We start from the raw sequence: 15,758 nt of genomic DNA on the forward strand, positions 1-15,758 counted from the left end.
TGAGGAGTGTGCTAGTGCCTTCGATGACTTTCGATCTTTGGTGTTAGAATGAGATGCCCTTAACCTCCCATTGTATTTAATTTGAAATCAAGAAAAATTAGTGTTTTACTAAGATTCGAGTCGTTCTAAGCGCATAGATTTCCCTGTCGTAATGAGCTGCGTGATGGCAGGTGCAAGTGGCCTAGAGATGCCGCCCTCTGGCAAGCCGCGACAAGTCATCGCCGAGAAAATCTTGCAGCAGAGCAGGGAAGCTGAGAATGCCCTAGCCGATGCCCTTGTGCCTTCTTCCTTGGTCAGTGTTTGTTCTGTCTCATAGAATAGAATAGTTTGATTTATCCCTAGAATTTATATGGAATGCTAATCTGCTTTGGTTGACATCCCCTTACTAATCGGTAAATCGGGTTTGATTTAACAGAACCTATTGTTCATGAGAAGCAAATTCCCACTGCGAATCTATTAATTGCTTCAATGTGTGGAGGGTACTTTGGTATTGTCGTGTAACAATGTAAACTGTCACTCACAGCGGTCACCGAGTCGCAAGTTCTCCAAAGGCTTCGACGATCAGTCGGAATGCGACAGCGAAACATCGAGCGTTTGCTCTGAGCGCTCCTTTGACTCCTATCGTAGGAACGAAGTGAGTCTTTGAACTTTATTTCTTATTCATGCTTGAGATGCTGTCATGTTTCAGCTTCTCTGCTTGGCCAATTTTGTAGTGAGCTCGAGTTTTTAACCGGATCATAATGTTTAAGCTGCTAATTTTATTTTCTACATTTTGTCCACAATTCCAACTCACACTTATTTGACGGTTGGTGGATCAGAGTGACATACGGAGTATACCCACATTTTTCAATGAACATTTACATTTAAAACTCAAAGGTTCTTTTGAAATGTGCATCACTTTTGCTTAAGTTTCTTTGCAGTTGACTGTGCTTCAGCTTCTTACTTTTGACAGACATTTGTCTCAGAATATAATATTCCAAACGAAATAGTGCGTTACGCATGGTTTTTGTAAACTGAATACACAAAACATCAACTCATTTTACGATCTTGTTCCTGAAATGCATGATTTTCAGCAACTACTGCGTTGTCTTGCCTGGTGTGCCTTTAATTTGAAAGTCTAACTGCTCGAGCTGCCGAGCTTTAGCTACTGTGTGCAGAATACAACCCGCTACCATCTTTGTCGAAGCTTCAGCTTTTTTGTTGATGCCTCTTCTTTACTAAGTCGGCTTATTATTACTGATTTAATATGCTTTGCTTTTACATCTGTGCTCACGCTCTGAACGGAGTCATAACCATTACATTATTCTTGAATCTTCGGTATTTCTATGTAAACTTATAAACACACTAACTCGTTGTACTCTGTTGAGATCAGACGCATTGCGTGCTGCATGAATTTCACGCTACATTTCTGCTGCTGATTGGTATCACGATTACATATACCTTACGGCTTATATGCGCTGAGTAGATCATGTTTGAAGTACAACGAAGCCGTTCTACATCTCACTAATCTCTTGCATTGATCATGTGAGTTTGATGCGTTTGTTGAGAATGGCGTCTCTGTCGCTCATTTATGTACAGAAATGCTTGGAGTTTGCGCCAGGTCTGGCAACATATCATTTCATTCCAGCGAATTACTCGCTCACGGAATATTTCGACAACTTTATTGAATTATTTTCTTAAGTTATGCACATTTTGTGCTTATGATGCATTAATGAGAGGCCTCATTGAGAGATGATAAACGAGAAAAGCATGATGGAAAACTGCCCACTGTGCCCACAGCTGTTCTGGCATGGCTCGCAACAGAGGATCCTGAAGGAAGTGTGGGACGCGCCTGACAAGGTGACCTCTTCTTTACTCCTCTAATTATTAATTATTAATTTAATTTAGTCTCGTGCAAAGCCTGTCATACTTCAACGACTGCGTTGCACTCGTGCTCTGTTCTCGTCTTTTTTCTCTGCCTCAATAATTATATTTTTCGAAGCATCTTGCATGTGGGCCGGGCAATTCGGTATCTTTTACACATTCACGGAAGCCTTCAAGGTTTTAATTTTCATCGTGGGAATGGTTGATTCTTTCTCCATGAGATTTTTTTAGAGGAGAACTATTGAAATTCAAGAATTGTGATCACTGATATTAACAACTCGATCGTGTTTCAAACATGTCCAATAATTAACGCAGAATGTTAATTTCAATAACTTTTCCTCCTCTTCTAAAGCTTTGAAAAATTGATCTCTATAGAATTAGGCCAGAACAAAATTCTTCGCTTTGTAAATTCTCGTGCAGTGTATTTTTCTCCATGTCTCGATTATATAGATTTATTTGCAAATTTCCATCTTGACTTGCTTTGTTTACTCTATCATGAAATACCTGCTAAACGCGTCAAGGTGTCTCCCATAATTCCTATAAAATTACTCGTTGAAAGTTTTGTCACAAAATTTTCTCGTAAGCTTGTGTTAAAGAAGCGAATAAACACATAGTTGCTCGGAGAAACATTATATTGTGATTTATGCTTCAGATGTTGGACGTGCCTGAGATCATCACGAACTGCGCGTCGACATATTGGGGGGAGCGCAAGGAAGGGCTCCTTGCTCTGCACAACTTCCTCAGAGGCTCAGCCATGCTCACGGGGTCCGAGCTCAAGAAAATCACCGAGATATTTACCAAGATGTTCATGGATGCTCATACCAAGGTGAAAATGCCTAAAATATTCTGGAAAATTCATTTGATATTTGTCTGCTTACTGTGCACAATGCAGAAGTTCATTCAAATTCTCCATGCATCGACAAGAAGCGTCTTGTGATGAATACTTAATTGTCTTTTCTGTTTCAGGTGTTCACGTTATTCTTGGAGACGCTGATGCAGCTCATCTATGTGCACCGAGCTGACTTGGAGGACTGGCTGTATGTATTGTTAACTCGTCTCCTTCACAAGCTCGGCTCCGACTTGCTTGGATCTGTTCAAGCCAAAATCCACGAAACGCTCGACTTGGTTAGGTGAGGAATACTTACCGTTAAATCTTTTAAAAATTGTTAATGTTGCACCTCAACTGGTTATCAAAGAAAAGGGTCATAAAATCTCCCTTTAATGCGATAGAATTTTTCCGGATGAAATGACCCAGAGTAGTTTCCAAACAGTACCTGTTTGGAAACGTAAAACTAGTAGGTAATATTGTCTTAGTACAAATTACGTTTTATTATTGCGTTTGAAATACACTGCTGTTAGGTATAGTTGTTGAAGATTGTTGTACTTGCAGATCTTCGTTCCCATGCGACGCGCAGTTCCAAGTGATCATGCGGTTTTTGGTTGACCCCACGCAAACACCCAACAATAAAGTGAAGCTTTCCATCCTCACTTACCTGAAATGTCTGGTGGACGGCATGGAGAGGTCTGACCTCGCCTCGTCTTCCGACACGCCCGTAGCTCTTGCTAAAATCCTCACATGGACCGCAGACCACAAGAGTGTGGAGATTAGACGTGCTTCTTCCGCTTGTTTTGTGGCCATGTTCAACTGCAACCAGCTAGAGTTCACCAATTTACTGCAGCAGCTACCGCCAGCTTGCCAGAGCACCGCCTCACAGATCATCCAGAACCACATCAAGCGAGCTGCTAGCCTCGATAAAAGCCCTTCTTCCTTGCCCTCACGCACGCCCCCCAGTTCGGGGGGCACCCCCGTCTTGCAGTCCCCCAACACGTCCCTCCCTCGCTCGTCTCGACCCTCTCGCCTCAATACTCTCGACCTCGATGACACAGAAAATCTTAACCCTGATGAAGTCTACAAGTGAGTAAACTCTCATTTATTATGATACCTAAAACACAAGCAGACGTCAAATGCCCTTTTTAGCCAACATAGCCAAGTGCCATTAGAACATAATTTTTAGAATGATAAGTGGATAAAATTGTGACAACACTTCTGATGAATTTTGTAGTTGATGGAAATGTTAATTATGCATGGAAATGTTTACTTGTTCAGGAGTTTGAAACGCACCACGGATGAGATTAGGAATTACAGCTTCGAGCTCGAGATGAACAACGGCGCTAGCAGAGACAACTTGGAGAAGCATCGCGACTCCACCTCTCAGGTACAGCGTCAGGTGAAGACATTCCTTGTGAGTTATTTAATTCAAACTCTTAACAATGATGCCTAACAAACGTCTTTCTATCAATTATTACTACAAACCTCATTAACACCTCATGCTTTACTTATCTATTGTTATTCTTTTATCACCGCCTTTAATACGTTCCATCTAAATGTAACATTTTCTATACTTAAATTTCTCACTTTTTAAAGCTTCTATGATTCAGTAGACGCATAGATTTGGCAAAATTTACCTATATTTTTCTAACTTATTAGAAGTTTTCCCGCTTCCGCTTTGAATTCCGGTTGAACTGTTGCTTGTGTGCCTGCTTAGTGGTTCCGTCAAAGCTGCATTCCTCTTGTCTGAGCCAGTAAATGTTTTTTTCAAAATTTCATTTTCGTGAGTTCTTTGGTCAATTTGACTGTGTATGTTGAATGTAAAAGGTGGTCGAATTATTCCATGACTGCAAAAAACGACACCCGTTAATTCTTTCTTTTATAGTTAATTGCCTGTTTCTCCATTATTATCCTCCGAACCGTTCAACGCATTATTTATTCTACGGATGTCTTGCATTATCAATTTCTATTTATAATATACTGGTGTAGAGAACTCTAATTTCCATTAATTGATGTATTTATTTTATTTACATTGCCGTCCGTATTGCCCGTTTCACACGTTATAATGTCTTAAGTGTCATCACTTGCAGGATTCTGGCATCAGTCAGCTGTCAGCCGGCGGGACGGACCTCCGTAGTTTAGAACTGACGGACGTCGGAGGCTTCGCTGGAGTCGCTGATGGCGTCACGGGAGCGGCGCATGGGGCGGACGACAACCTCTCCGGCCGGTCCTCGAATGCTTCCTCCCCTCTCCACCGACCCTCTGTACCATCTTTTAGTAGCGCAGCAACTTCCCTCCCTCATATCCCTCTAGACGGCCCCCACCACCATAGGAATGGTTTACTTTCCTTCAACGATGATGAGGTCGACCATCTGGTTTTAGGTTAGTTTCAGTAATTACTTATTTTTATCAAGGAAAGAATGTAAAATAAAATTGTAAAAATATTATTTCATTTGATAAAACATTAAAAATATTAATGTTACATCAAGTTGATCAGAACGCCAATTATAATACATTTGATGATCATATATATTAAACGCCTGAATATGAAACGCTGACTTGCATGGAAGGTGAAGGCGAGAGCGACAGTGCGGCGATGGCGAGCGTGATTCAGGTGCTGCGTGTGGGAGGGGCCACCAGCCCCCCCGTGAGTCGTGTCGACGAGAGGAAGGCGGCACTCACTACCCTTGTTCGGCTCGCGCGCACAGGAAGCACCATCGTGTGGAACGATAACTTCAGATCCGTCCTCAGGTATGTCCTATGTCCTCGAGGCGTACTATCAAAACTTGTACAAATCAGTAGTACAAACTAACTTGTACCATCACGTAGCGACCGATTTCTCGTCTGCGATTGGCGAGTCAGCTTGATAAGCCGCCAGTGATTGGCTGACTGAGTTACAAACTTGCAACTATTTAATATAGCAGGGCTTTGCTTTCTAGACATTTTTCTACTCAAAAATTATGTCGTCAATGCTACTCGTTTCTGAAGGCCGCATGTTAACCAAAACTATCGGCAGTCCGTAAGAGGCGAAGCTAAAATTATCAATTGCTAGTAAACCAACTTATGATATAAAGAAGCTCATTGATTAAGTATCAACCTTTCCTACTATGGAAGTTAAAATCTGACGATATCCGTGAAGTTGTAAAAATATTAACGACCAAATCCCGCAAAGCATCGTGCAAGATGCGTAGTGATATCTTTTTCTATACATTATTTGCAATGAGCTGGACATGTATTATATGTGCTCACAAGGAGCTTTAAAAAACTTCATTATAGCCATTTTCATTATTACTCGTGTGTACCCTGGCTTTAGAAATTAAAGTGACCGCAACTTAAGTCGCAAAGTTTAACGTTAATATTAAGAAGAATTACATTAGCTTAATTTGTGCTTTTCAGGCTACTGGTGGAGAACTTGGAGTCCTCAATCGGTGGTGAGAGGGCGCTTGTGCTCACCGTACTTACTGAGATGATGCGGCGCTGTCCTTTGGTCAATCTATTCTTGAACTACTCAGAGCTCATCATCTTAAGAGTACTCAAAGCGCACGCCGACAAGGAGAAAGAAGTCATTAGAGCCGCTCAGGTAAGAATACATGTTTAAAATTTGTAAAATCTCATTTTTAATGTATGTAACGTGTGTTGGTTTTTTATATTTGCACTGACGTGCTTTTGTTATTCGTTTTTATGCCTAATCTTGTGACGCATGTCCGAGTTATTAATGTTTCGCCGTCCGCTCAACTGGCTTAGGTGTGTGCGGGCACTGTGGCTGAAATACTCCCTCCCGAAGTGGTGATCAGGGTGCTGAAGCCTCTCATTCAAATGGGCGAGTTTCCAGTGAATCAGTCCGCAATAAAAATGCTGAACAAACTCGTCGAGGCGCATCCACCGGCAATCGTCGCGCAGGCGTTGCCAGATATAATGCCGGGCCTAGTCAAGGTAAGAATTATCTCTTTCTTATTGGTAATACCTTGTTAGAATTATATTTTTTCCAAGTATACCGTGTTCCTAGTATATTAGAAGCTTCATTCATTTTCTATTTAATGGTACATAAATTTTACTGCAATTAGGTTCAGGAATATTTGTTACTTATTACTTTAAAAATATTCATTGGTAGCGTAAAAAATATCCTGCTTTTAATGCTAGTAGTGCGGCGGTGTTTAGTGATAATCCAATGACCAATTTTCCTATAGGCTTACGACAACAACGATTCAAGCGTGCGAAAGGCGAGTGTCTTTTGCATGGTTTCTCTTCACAACTGCGTGGGTGAACAAACTTTGAGACCACACTTGGAGTCGCTCACTGGATCAAAGCTGAAGCTTCTAAACTTGTACATCAAACGAGCCGACACTCAAAATTCAGGCGCGTCTTCACCAAAGTCAGAACCTCAAGTTTGAAGTTGTTGCTTGTTTACCTCGTGATTATATGTTGATGACGGAGACGTATACTCTTTGTTGTTATTATATCTCGATTCATCGCTCATCCTTGCTCTGTTCATAAGTCATTGGTTACCTGCTAATTTTGATAACTGTGGTGAGTGATGTTGGTGGCTCTTGCAAAAATTACCTGGCGGAGTTGAAGATGCATTTGGCATTTCGTGAAATTTCTGTATTGATCCGATGTCGTCTTAATTACACCGTGAGCACGAAACAATTTTTCATGAATTTAAAATACATTTATTTGATTGAAAGGTCTCTGTAGAATTGCAGAAATTAAATCAATTGAGTTGACGCACTTTTCTATGATAAGGTTATAGAATTGCGATCGATGTTTTGTCAACAAATGGAAAAGTTTGATTTATTTTTTTGTTACAGTAGAGATGTTAATTTCCTTAAGACGCGTTTTGGCTTTAATCTCCTGAGCGTCACGCTTGAAGCAGGACACGCTTTTCTTGCTTAGCAGGAAAAAAAATTAATTTTCGTTAACTTGCTTAGAGATTTGTTTCGCGTCTCATAGACTTGTATGATTATTTCTTTTGATTGTTAACAATAATTGTACGTTTTCCTACTTCCAAACTTGTAGTTATAAGCTGGGGTTGCCTTCTTGTCAGTTGTGTGTAGAAGAAAGTGTGGTAAGCGAGAATCTCGTGCAACGATTACAACCGCCTGGTTGCGTTCGTTCGCGCGTCTTTTCCCCAGGTGCTCAGCAAGCTATTGCTTCCCTGAAACGAGGTTGTGCTTAGTGAACTATTGACGTTATTCAATACATTTGTTCGAAGCTATTCATCTAATATTGAGATGTTTTGGCTGAAGGTCTTCGATCTTGGATTATTTTTCATAATTTTGGCCCCTCAGGGGGGACTTCTGACGCGTGTCTGTGCTCGTCAGAAGTCCTGTGGGATTTCGCGCTCCTACGGGAATTGTTCCTGAGCGCCCCACCGCTGAGCCCGCGGTGTCTGACTGCAGGCTTCAGTTGTGTGGTTAAGTTATTATGTAGGTAGGATTTACATTTCTCTTCTGTCTCTCTCGTGCGGGCGGCCGACGTCCCGTGTAAGCGACCTCTTGTTCGAGTGTCTTCGTTTCTGTTGCTTTTCACCTGTCCCTCCTTGTCACTTCGTCTCTTTAAGATGCTAACGCTGTTTCCTTTGAGCCAGCTTCAGCGGGCTGGATAATTGAGACCTTCCGCCCCTTGTGGGTGATGAAATTTTTTTGATTTAATAACTTTCAATAATTGAGACCATCCACCTCTTTGGTGATGTTCATCTTGACTTTCGGTGCGAGATGCAATAGATGAAGCGCTAGTAAACATTGGCCACTAAACTAACTAAACTGATGATTTGGTTATGCGACACCTCATGGTGAGTCATGCATAGAAAATTATATGAGAAAATTTCCACGCGCGAAAAACGAATTTGATTCTTTGTTTCTTCGATCTGCGAATTTGCCTCTGTTTGTATATGTTATGTACAGTGCCGTGTAGACTGTTGAGAAATAAATTCAATGATGCTTCAATAGCATGGTGATCACTTGCTCCTAAACGCTATGAACAATTGTCACGCTTTCATCTGCTAGGATTAGCTAGTCAACTTCCCTTTTAGGCTGAAACTCAACGGATTTCTCAATTGTCTCAATAATTTTATCACTACACAGATCTGTTTCCCTTCATCTTACTTGTACATATCTTAACTTCATTCCAAAGTCCTCCTATCCACTCATGCAATCAACTTGATTTTCTAGATTTTCTTATAAGTTCATTCCACAAGTGTTATTATCTTTGCTGCTAACCGTGTTCAGTGATGACATGAGTCGATATCTTCGTTATCATCGGCGCCTCGATCTTGTGGTCGTCTCTTAACGAATATTTGGCGAGGTGCAAAATGTGCTCGGTGTATATCCGGAAGAAAATGTAATATAATTCGTGTTCTAATGTAAATAACTAAATATGATGGTCATGGATTTTTACACCTATCACGTAAGCACATTTTATATTTCTATAGTAGTAACCATCTCATTATGACGATTAATGGATTTAGTTATTAACATGTTTTGAACGACGCGCTTGCTAAAGTTACTATCTAAGTGCAGTTCTAATAACTGAACTTACCGTTCTGCTACAGAAACAAAGCTAACACTTCACTGATCTTAAGCTGTTCTTATAGGCAGCTTTCTTATTATTGTACATATTTACATGTGCCAACGTAATTCATATCTGCTGAAGGAGCAAGCACTTCAGTGTTGCTATCAACTCATCGTGTTGGTCATTAGGGAACGAAGTAATCTATAAACAAGTCTGTAATTTAGGATGCCTTATAGTTCTCGCGAGCACATTTGTTGTAATAATAATGCCTTTATGCCTCGCTTCATTTTTCTACCCTTCGTACTATATTGTAAAATGTATCCATAATGTTCAATCACTTCTATGCTCATAGTTGCACAAATTTGGATTTAGTTCCGAGCTCTGTCGATAAAGCATAATAAAGGGCAGCTCGGGTCATTATCTTTGAATAAACTTTATTAGTGAAAATAACAAAAGAACGATATAAGTAATAAACAAAAATTCTCATTCCACTGGAGAGGGAAGTGATGAAGGCACAGCCCATGAAGCCCTAACACCAACCTCACTCAGGCTTATTAGCCAGAGCGCTGATGATGGTGCAGTAGATGTCGATGCCGCGTAGGAATATCTTCTCGTTGAGGAACTCGTTGTGGTCGTGCAGGAGAATCGGAGTGTGGTTCATGGGCGAGAAACCGAGAGCGGGTATCTTGAGCTGAGATCAGTGAGAATAAACAAGTAGAATAAAGTTAGCAAAAATCGCTCAAGTTCAGAAAGCAATTTTCCTCGTTAGAGTGTCAATACATTTACAATTTCATAAAATGTTAACACGTAGGTATCAGCTTTGAAACGAGTTACATGAAATCGGGTCACAATTTTTATTAGCAACGAATAAATTCAGTGACAATTGCAGGCGAAGCGATAACAGAAGCACGAACCTCTCGTAAGAAGCTGCTGTCGGTCGCAGCTGGAAAGATCGTCTTGACCAAATCCAATTTTCTAGCAAGAAAGAAAAAGAAAGAATCAACTCACCTCTCTGAGGAATCGACAGTCAGTGGCGGCCGGGAAGATTGTCTTCACCAAACTCAATCCTCTGCAAGAGCGAGGAGACCAACATGCATAAAGCTTGATGTAGCATTTCGTGTATTATACCATCTTTAATCCTGCATCGCAGAATGTCATTGCAACTTCAGTGAATTCGGAAGCACGAACTGAGTATCATTGTGTTCTATTTAGGAAGTGATGATAAAGCTGATCTCCGAACTACTTTAAGCGGAAATATGGCGACTTTTCTTTTCATTTTCTTTGATAAAGATTTATTGCTTTAGGGTACACACACAGTGAAAGCAGGTTGCCAGCGTGCTGGTTACCTGCTGAGGCTGGCGCCTGAAACAAGCGCGAGAGGTTCACAGAGGAAGCAGGTTGCCAGCGTGCTGGTTACCTGCTGAGGCTGGCGCCTGAAATCATAGAATACAGAAGCCTTTTCGCACAGGTTTTCACTGTGAACACTTACATTATTATCCTATGTTCATTCTTGTGGCAGGTTGGAGCAGGTTGCCCGCGCGGGCAAACCTGCTTCCACTGTGTGCGCACCCCAACTTGGGACATAAGCATAAACTCGACACTCATGACGAGAAGCCTAGCACGCTAGTCTCGGTCAAAAGTTTAATGTACTCACTCTTCTTTGCACGCTCCATTAAACGCATCCCACCAGGAGCACTTCCCGTCTTCCACGCAGGTTATGTCTTGATTCATCATCTGCATCATAAAATATCGAAGAAAATAATGTAGAAACATACAAGTTCGTTTAAATACCGAAGAATGCTTTTTTCATCATTTTCAGGAAATCGAACAATTATTAGGATGACGTTGGTAGATCTTGAAGGCAGATTTCAGAAGATAATTTTAAAAATATTAACGAAGTTTCGAATGCAACAACATATTTCATAGTTATAAAAATCATCGAATAATGAAAGTTTGCTTGACATACGTACATAATACACGTAAACAAGATACAACCCAGAAATTGGAACCAGAAAATTACTTTGAAGTCAATCTAAAATGTCTGATAAATTCGGTAGATTGATTATATTTATACGTATATTGATTGAATATAAAATAGATTATACACATTGCTTCTCTCTATCATGGTGATAATGGCAAGTAAGGAATTCACGATTTGAATGTCGTGATAATGCATCAATAGTAATTTCACGAGTTATTAGCGCATTTTCTCATTTATGGAAAAAATGCACTATTGTGCTCGCCATGTCCGTCTGTCCGTCTGTGTGTCTGTCCGTCCGTCTGTCCGTCCGTCCGTGACCTCAAGTTTTCGTCGACGAGAAAATGCGCTTTCTGTCACTCACTGCAGTGAGTACTGAGTTTTATTTTTTTATCTTTACCCCTCAGACAGGATGTATATAATGCACTCTTATTCATATTACCAATGCAATTAAGAACACGAAATATTTGAAATAACATAAATGCGTCACACAAATCACGCAATTCTGGACAACTTCGCAAGCACTTACCTTCTGCTTGAACTCAAACGTGACGTCATCGCCCGCCTCCTTGCACCAGGCCGCAATTTTTCCCACGAACTCCGTGAGGTCAACAGTGGGGGGGATGCGGATGTCGAAGCCCACACTCAGCTCGGCAGGCACCACGTTGAACTGCACTCCTCCCTTCAACAGACACTTTGTTAACTCTTTGATTGTATATACATCGCAAGTCATTAATGTTATCCTAGCATATACACCGAAAGTCATTATTGCTATCCGTACCTATAGGTCTGCTAATTAGTGTTACCCTCAGCAGGAAAAGGGTTAGCCTTATGTCTGCGGATATATGAACCATCATTAATGATATTCGCAGGTTAAAGACTAGTAACGAGAGTTACCGTCAGTACATAAAAGGTTAACTAGAGATGACTGACCTGAAGCATGGTGAGGTTTACAGATGTAACATCGCCCAACTGCAGATCGGGATTCTGGAGCAGCTTCTGCTCCTGTTCGTTGCGGAAAGCTAGGAATGAATTGATCATTTTTCGCAGCTTCTCCCCCGCGGTTTTCTTGAGGAACTGGGAGCCGTGACCGGGCTGACCACGGCAGTGTACCATCACCCCTGCCAGGAACGCGAAGAAATTCCTTGCAAGCTCGCATTTGCTTTGATAAAACTCGATAAAAAATATCTAAAACACACTAGAAATGTACGTTTCTGCAATTACAAATTCACCTTCCAGGGGCTCCCGATAGATTACATAATCTAGAAATTAGTTCTTCAGCCATATCTGTTCATGACGACAACGGTCGGAGAGTTCTTATACTCACACCACACAGTTCGCTCAGCGTAGAACAAACTGAACTTCTCTGAAGGATTAGCGTAGCCTTCGTCGAGCGCGAAACCAACGTTAAGTTCTTCAAACTCGGGCATCTTGACGAACTCTTTCATGCCGAGGACCCCTCCGATCTCCTCCTCTGGTTAATGAATAAAACTACACAATCATGAAGACTGAACAAATTTCACATCAATATAATTTGTATTTGGCATTACGCGTCACTTAAACAAGTAAAAAGTTAACAGGTTAATGAAATTCAGGCCTAGGTCAACGCTAATTCTTTAAATGTCATCTCAAAATCTCTAACGCACTCGAAGAATACGAAGAAGAGTCGATGAGGAGTCCTTAGAAGTTCCGATGGCAAAGGTCATTGAGTACAAAATTGGTTTGAAGTTCAACTGATGATTTAATGTCGATGACAATTCCATGTCTCACCAGGTACAAAGGACAGGTGGATGGTCCTGAGGAAAGTCTTGCCCTGCTTCCTCATCCTGTTGATGGCCTCGAGGTATTGAGCGCCAACGCACTTCATGTCCTGCGTGCCGCGTCCGTAGATGTCGCCGTTCTCGTCCTTCGTCGCGCTAAATGGGTCGTACTTCCAGTGCTCCTACGTGGCAATTATGTACGAAAAATGAATGAAAAAAACGAGATAAATTATTAAGCAAGAGGGATGACAACAATTTCCAGAGATCGCATTTCCAGCAATTATGAAGAACGAGGAACATGGGATAAAAGTTATCTACTAACTAAAAATAAGTTTTAGGTCAAGTAAAATGATAAATAATATAAATGAGCTATGAACGGGACTTCTCATGCTTGGGAATACAGATTTAAATTCGTAGTTTTTTCTGTTGATTAGGCTTAGTTTTGGGCAAAAAATCATAAATTTGCATTTAATTCAAAATCGGAATGAGAATTATAGTTGAATTCTATGTTCAAGGTGAATTTGAAATGTGCATTATATTATTAAAATTACTCGATATAAAATTTAGTTTTGCTTGTTAGAAACTGTCATCAGGATTCGGAAGTGCGGGTTTCTCACGGTTGAATCAATATATTAATTCAACCATGGGTTTACTGAACTAAGCAAGACGCTCACAGGGAAGACGGGCACGACGTCTGTGTGCGAGTTGAGCAGCAGTGAGGGCAAGCGAGGGTCGGTGCCCTTGAAGGTGATGAGGACCACAGGCTTGCCGGGAGCGCTTTCTACCACCCTCACTTCTCCCCCCACAGCCTCCCCTCTGGCTTTGAGCCAGGCCGTGCACTTCTCTGCATGTATAACGTTTTAACAATAACTAAAATATCAGTAAAAAAATATCTAGTTATTATTAAATCAGCATTAAAAACGAGCAGAATTTACGTATATGAATTCTATAAGCTTCATTGTTAATTATATAGAAACACAAACTGAGAATTAGAGCGTAAATGAAATAATAAGTGCTGAGTTGTTGCAAAGCAAGAGCCTCTGGACTGGATGTCTCACCGTAGTCAGGGTTGGGCTGCATCGTGTTTATTCTGATGTACTCCCTGAACCTCGTCACTGCAGGGTCTTCATTTTCTGCCATTTTCTACGATGTTGCTGAAGGATCAAAATCAAACACCTAAACCTGTCGATTAACTTAAAAATTGTCATTCTAAGCGTGATAATAAAATACAGGCATCGACGCATGCACTCGAAGTTTGTACTGTTAACAACTAACTGAACCCCTTAGTTTCAAGTGACCCAGCAAACGTAGTAGTTTCATATTGTACTTTATGACCAATAAAAAAGACTATTTCCCCTGCAGGCGATGAAACGTTGCATGTTCCATGCAGATATCGCGAAGCGGCCAAAACGATTCAATGACGAACATGCAGAGGTGGGCAGTAGCGCGCTACATGTAGCGGCCGCTACATTTTCAGTAGCGGTAGCGGCGCTACATTTAAGCAATTGTAGCGGTAGCGCCCGCTACATTTAGAGCATGTAGCGGTAGTGGTCGCTACATTTTAAAGTAGCGCTGCCCAGCTCTGCGAACATGCAACGAAACCCAAACGAGATGCTGGTGTTGGGTTCACATCTAGTCAAAATCAACAGCAAAGTTTGTGAACGTCGTGTTTTCTGCACCGCAATTTTATTGTCGAATCTTTATTGTCAATGTCCACACGTCTCGAAACAATTCTTGGAGTTTCATCTTGTGTAACACTCAGTGACATTTCAGTGCAAGATCAATTTATGAGTGAATTTTTCCCATGAACTCGCACTACATCACAAAATGTAACAATCATTCCCAAATTTATTGTCCTTTAATCACTTACGACATGTGCCTAAGTAAAAGTCACAATATCACTTCCATTACCCTGAAAAGTTATAAATTACCCCAGTTGGTATTTCAGCTGCAGTCTACAGACTTGTGGCAACATTTCCTAGCGCTATTATACAGGGCATCAGCCGCCTGCCTCTGCAAAACCATTCGATAACTCATCTCTGGCAAAATGGTTCTGGGGGGTCAGCGAGCCAGAGATGGTAGTGGAACTACCAGTGGCATTAGTTAACGGAAAAACTGACCTATCATGGGATGGGCAATTACACACACATAACTCATCTCTGCGAGCCTTAATTGTTGCATGTTACTAGCGGTCTTGTCAAGAATCGGCAACAGGCCATGGGCCTAGTTCTTCAACGCCGACACTTCTATTCTATTCTATTGTATTGTCAACTATGATACTTTGAACATAGAGTCTGGTAAACATAAAGAGTTAATAACGAATGAATAATTCTTGCGAAATAAATACCTAGACATCCAACTGACAACGTTTGTTGTGAATGTTTGTAATGCAAAAATATAATCATAAGGATTACTATGAAGATTGAATGTATGCTAGCTCGGTAGCGTTTCCTGACACCGCGCACGGTATGCACGTCCATTTTATTCAGTACATTAGTATTACAAAAACGAGCATCTCGTAACTTGACCTCGTGATGTAAGATTTATCCAATTAGACTGGAAAGGAATACGTGCGAGAATTGAACCTTACAGACATTAGGGGTAAGTAGCAAGCTTTGGCGTTGCTCAGAAGCAGGGGTAACCCAAGGAACGCTTGGTCTCCTTTAGACGTCGTGTAACGCCTCCCGAAGGTCATGTTAACTAAGTAAGACCAGTGAGCTTCAGCCCAGCAATATGGAAGAGATAGATCAAGCTCTAACATTTCTTTACAGTCGAGACAGTCACAATTATTACGTACGTACAACGAATACGTGTTGTA

General features: G+C 41.1%; 2 protein-coding genes across 13 annotated transcripts in view; one reads left to right on the forward strand and one right to left on the reverse strand.

Annotated features, from left to right (window-relative positions):
- Positions 1–8,001, forward strand: part of LOC108681028 (CLIP-associating protein 2) — a 58,597-nt gene extending 50,596 nt beyond the window's left edge. For 9 of the 11 annotated variants that reach the window (XM_047884458.1, XM_047884459.1, XM_047884448.1 and 6 more), the window contains 12 exons: positions 171–292; positions 524–634; positions 1,780–1,839; positions 2,516–2,689; positions 2,830–2,993; positions 3,254–3,778; positions 3,971–4,091; positions 4,783–5,074; positions 5,263–5,443; positions 6,089–6,272; positions 6,437–6,625; positions 6,880–8,001. In XM_047884458.1, coding sequence (XP_047740414.1) covers positions 171–292; positions 524–634; positions 1,780–1,839; positions 2,516–2,689; positions 2,830–2,993; positions 3,254–3,778; positions 3,971–4,091; positions 4,783–5,074; positions 5,263–5,443; positions 6,089–6,272; positions 6,437–6,625; positions 6,880–7,083 — 2,327 coding nt within the window. In that variant the 3' untranslated portion in view covers positions 7,084–8,001. The remainder of the gene's footprint in view (positions 1–170; positions 293–523; positions 635–1,779; positions 1,840–2,515; positions 2,690–2,829; positions 2,994–3,253; positions 3,779–3,970; positions 4,092–4,782; positions 5,075–5,262; positions 5,444–6,088; positions 6,273–6,436; positions 6,626–6,879) is intronic. The other 2 variants (XM_047884449.1, XM_047884453.1) reach the window with 2 other exon arrangements.
- Positions 8,002–9,640: 1,639 nt separating this feature from the next.
- On the reverse strand, positions 9,641–14,289 carry LOC108681027 (aminoacylase-1A). Of its 2 annotated transcripts, XM_018169977.2 has the most exons (9): positions 13,999–14,246; positions 13,615–13,784; positions 12,951–13,122; positions 12,508–12,654; positions 12,114–12,301; positions 11,710–11,862; positions 10,857–10,936; positions 10,211–10,271; positions 9,641–9,893 (listed from the first exon to the last, which is right to left on the reverse strand). In XM_018169977.2, the coding sequence occupies exons 1-9, from the start codon at positions 14,078–14,080 to the stop codon at positions 9,744–9,746; spliced, it is 1,203 nt and encodes a 400-aa protein (XP_018025466.1). In that variant the 5' UTR covers positions 14,081–14,246; the 3' UTR covers positions 9,641–9,743. The 2 variants fall into 2 exon arrangements, with proteins under 2 accessions (XP_018025466.1, XP_047740433.1); XM_047884477.1 differs by lacking the exons at positions 9,641–9,893; positions 10,211–10,271 and adding an exon at positions 10,033–10,177 and having other exon boundaries at positions 13,999–14,289.
- Between the last annotated feature and the right edge of the window lie 1,469 nt (positions 14,290–15,758).

Source organism: Hyalella azteca, unplaced genomic scaffold, assembly GCF_000764305.2.
Source record: "Hyalella azteca isolate HAZT.00-mixed unplaced genomic scaffold, Hazt_2.0.2 contig15455, whole genome shotgun sequence".
NCBI classification, from domain to species: Eukaryota; Metazoa; Arthropoda; class Malacostraca; order Amphipoda; family Hyalellidae; genus Hyalella; species Hyalella azteca.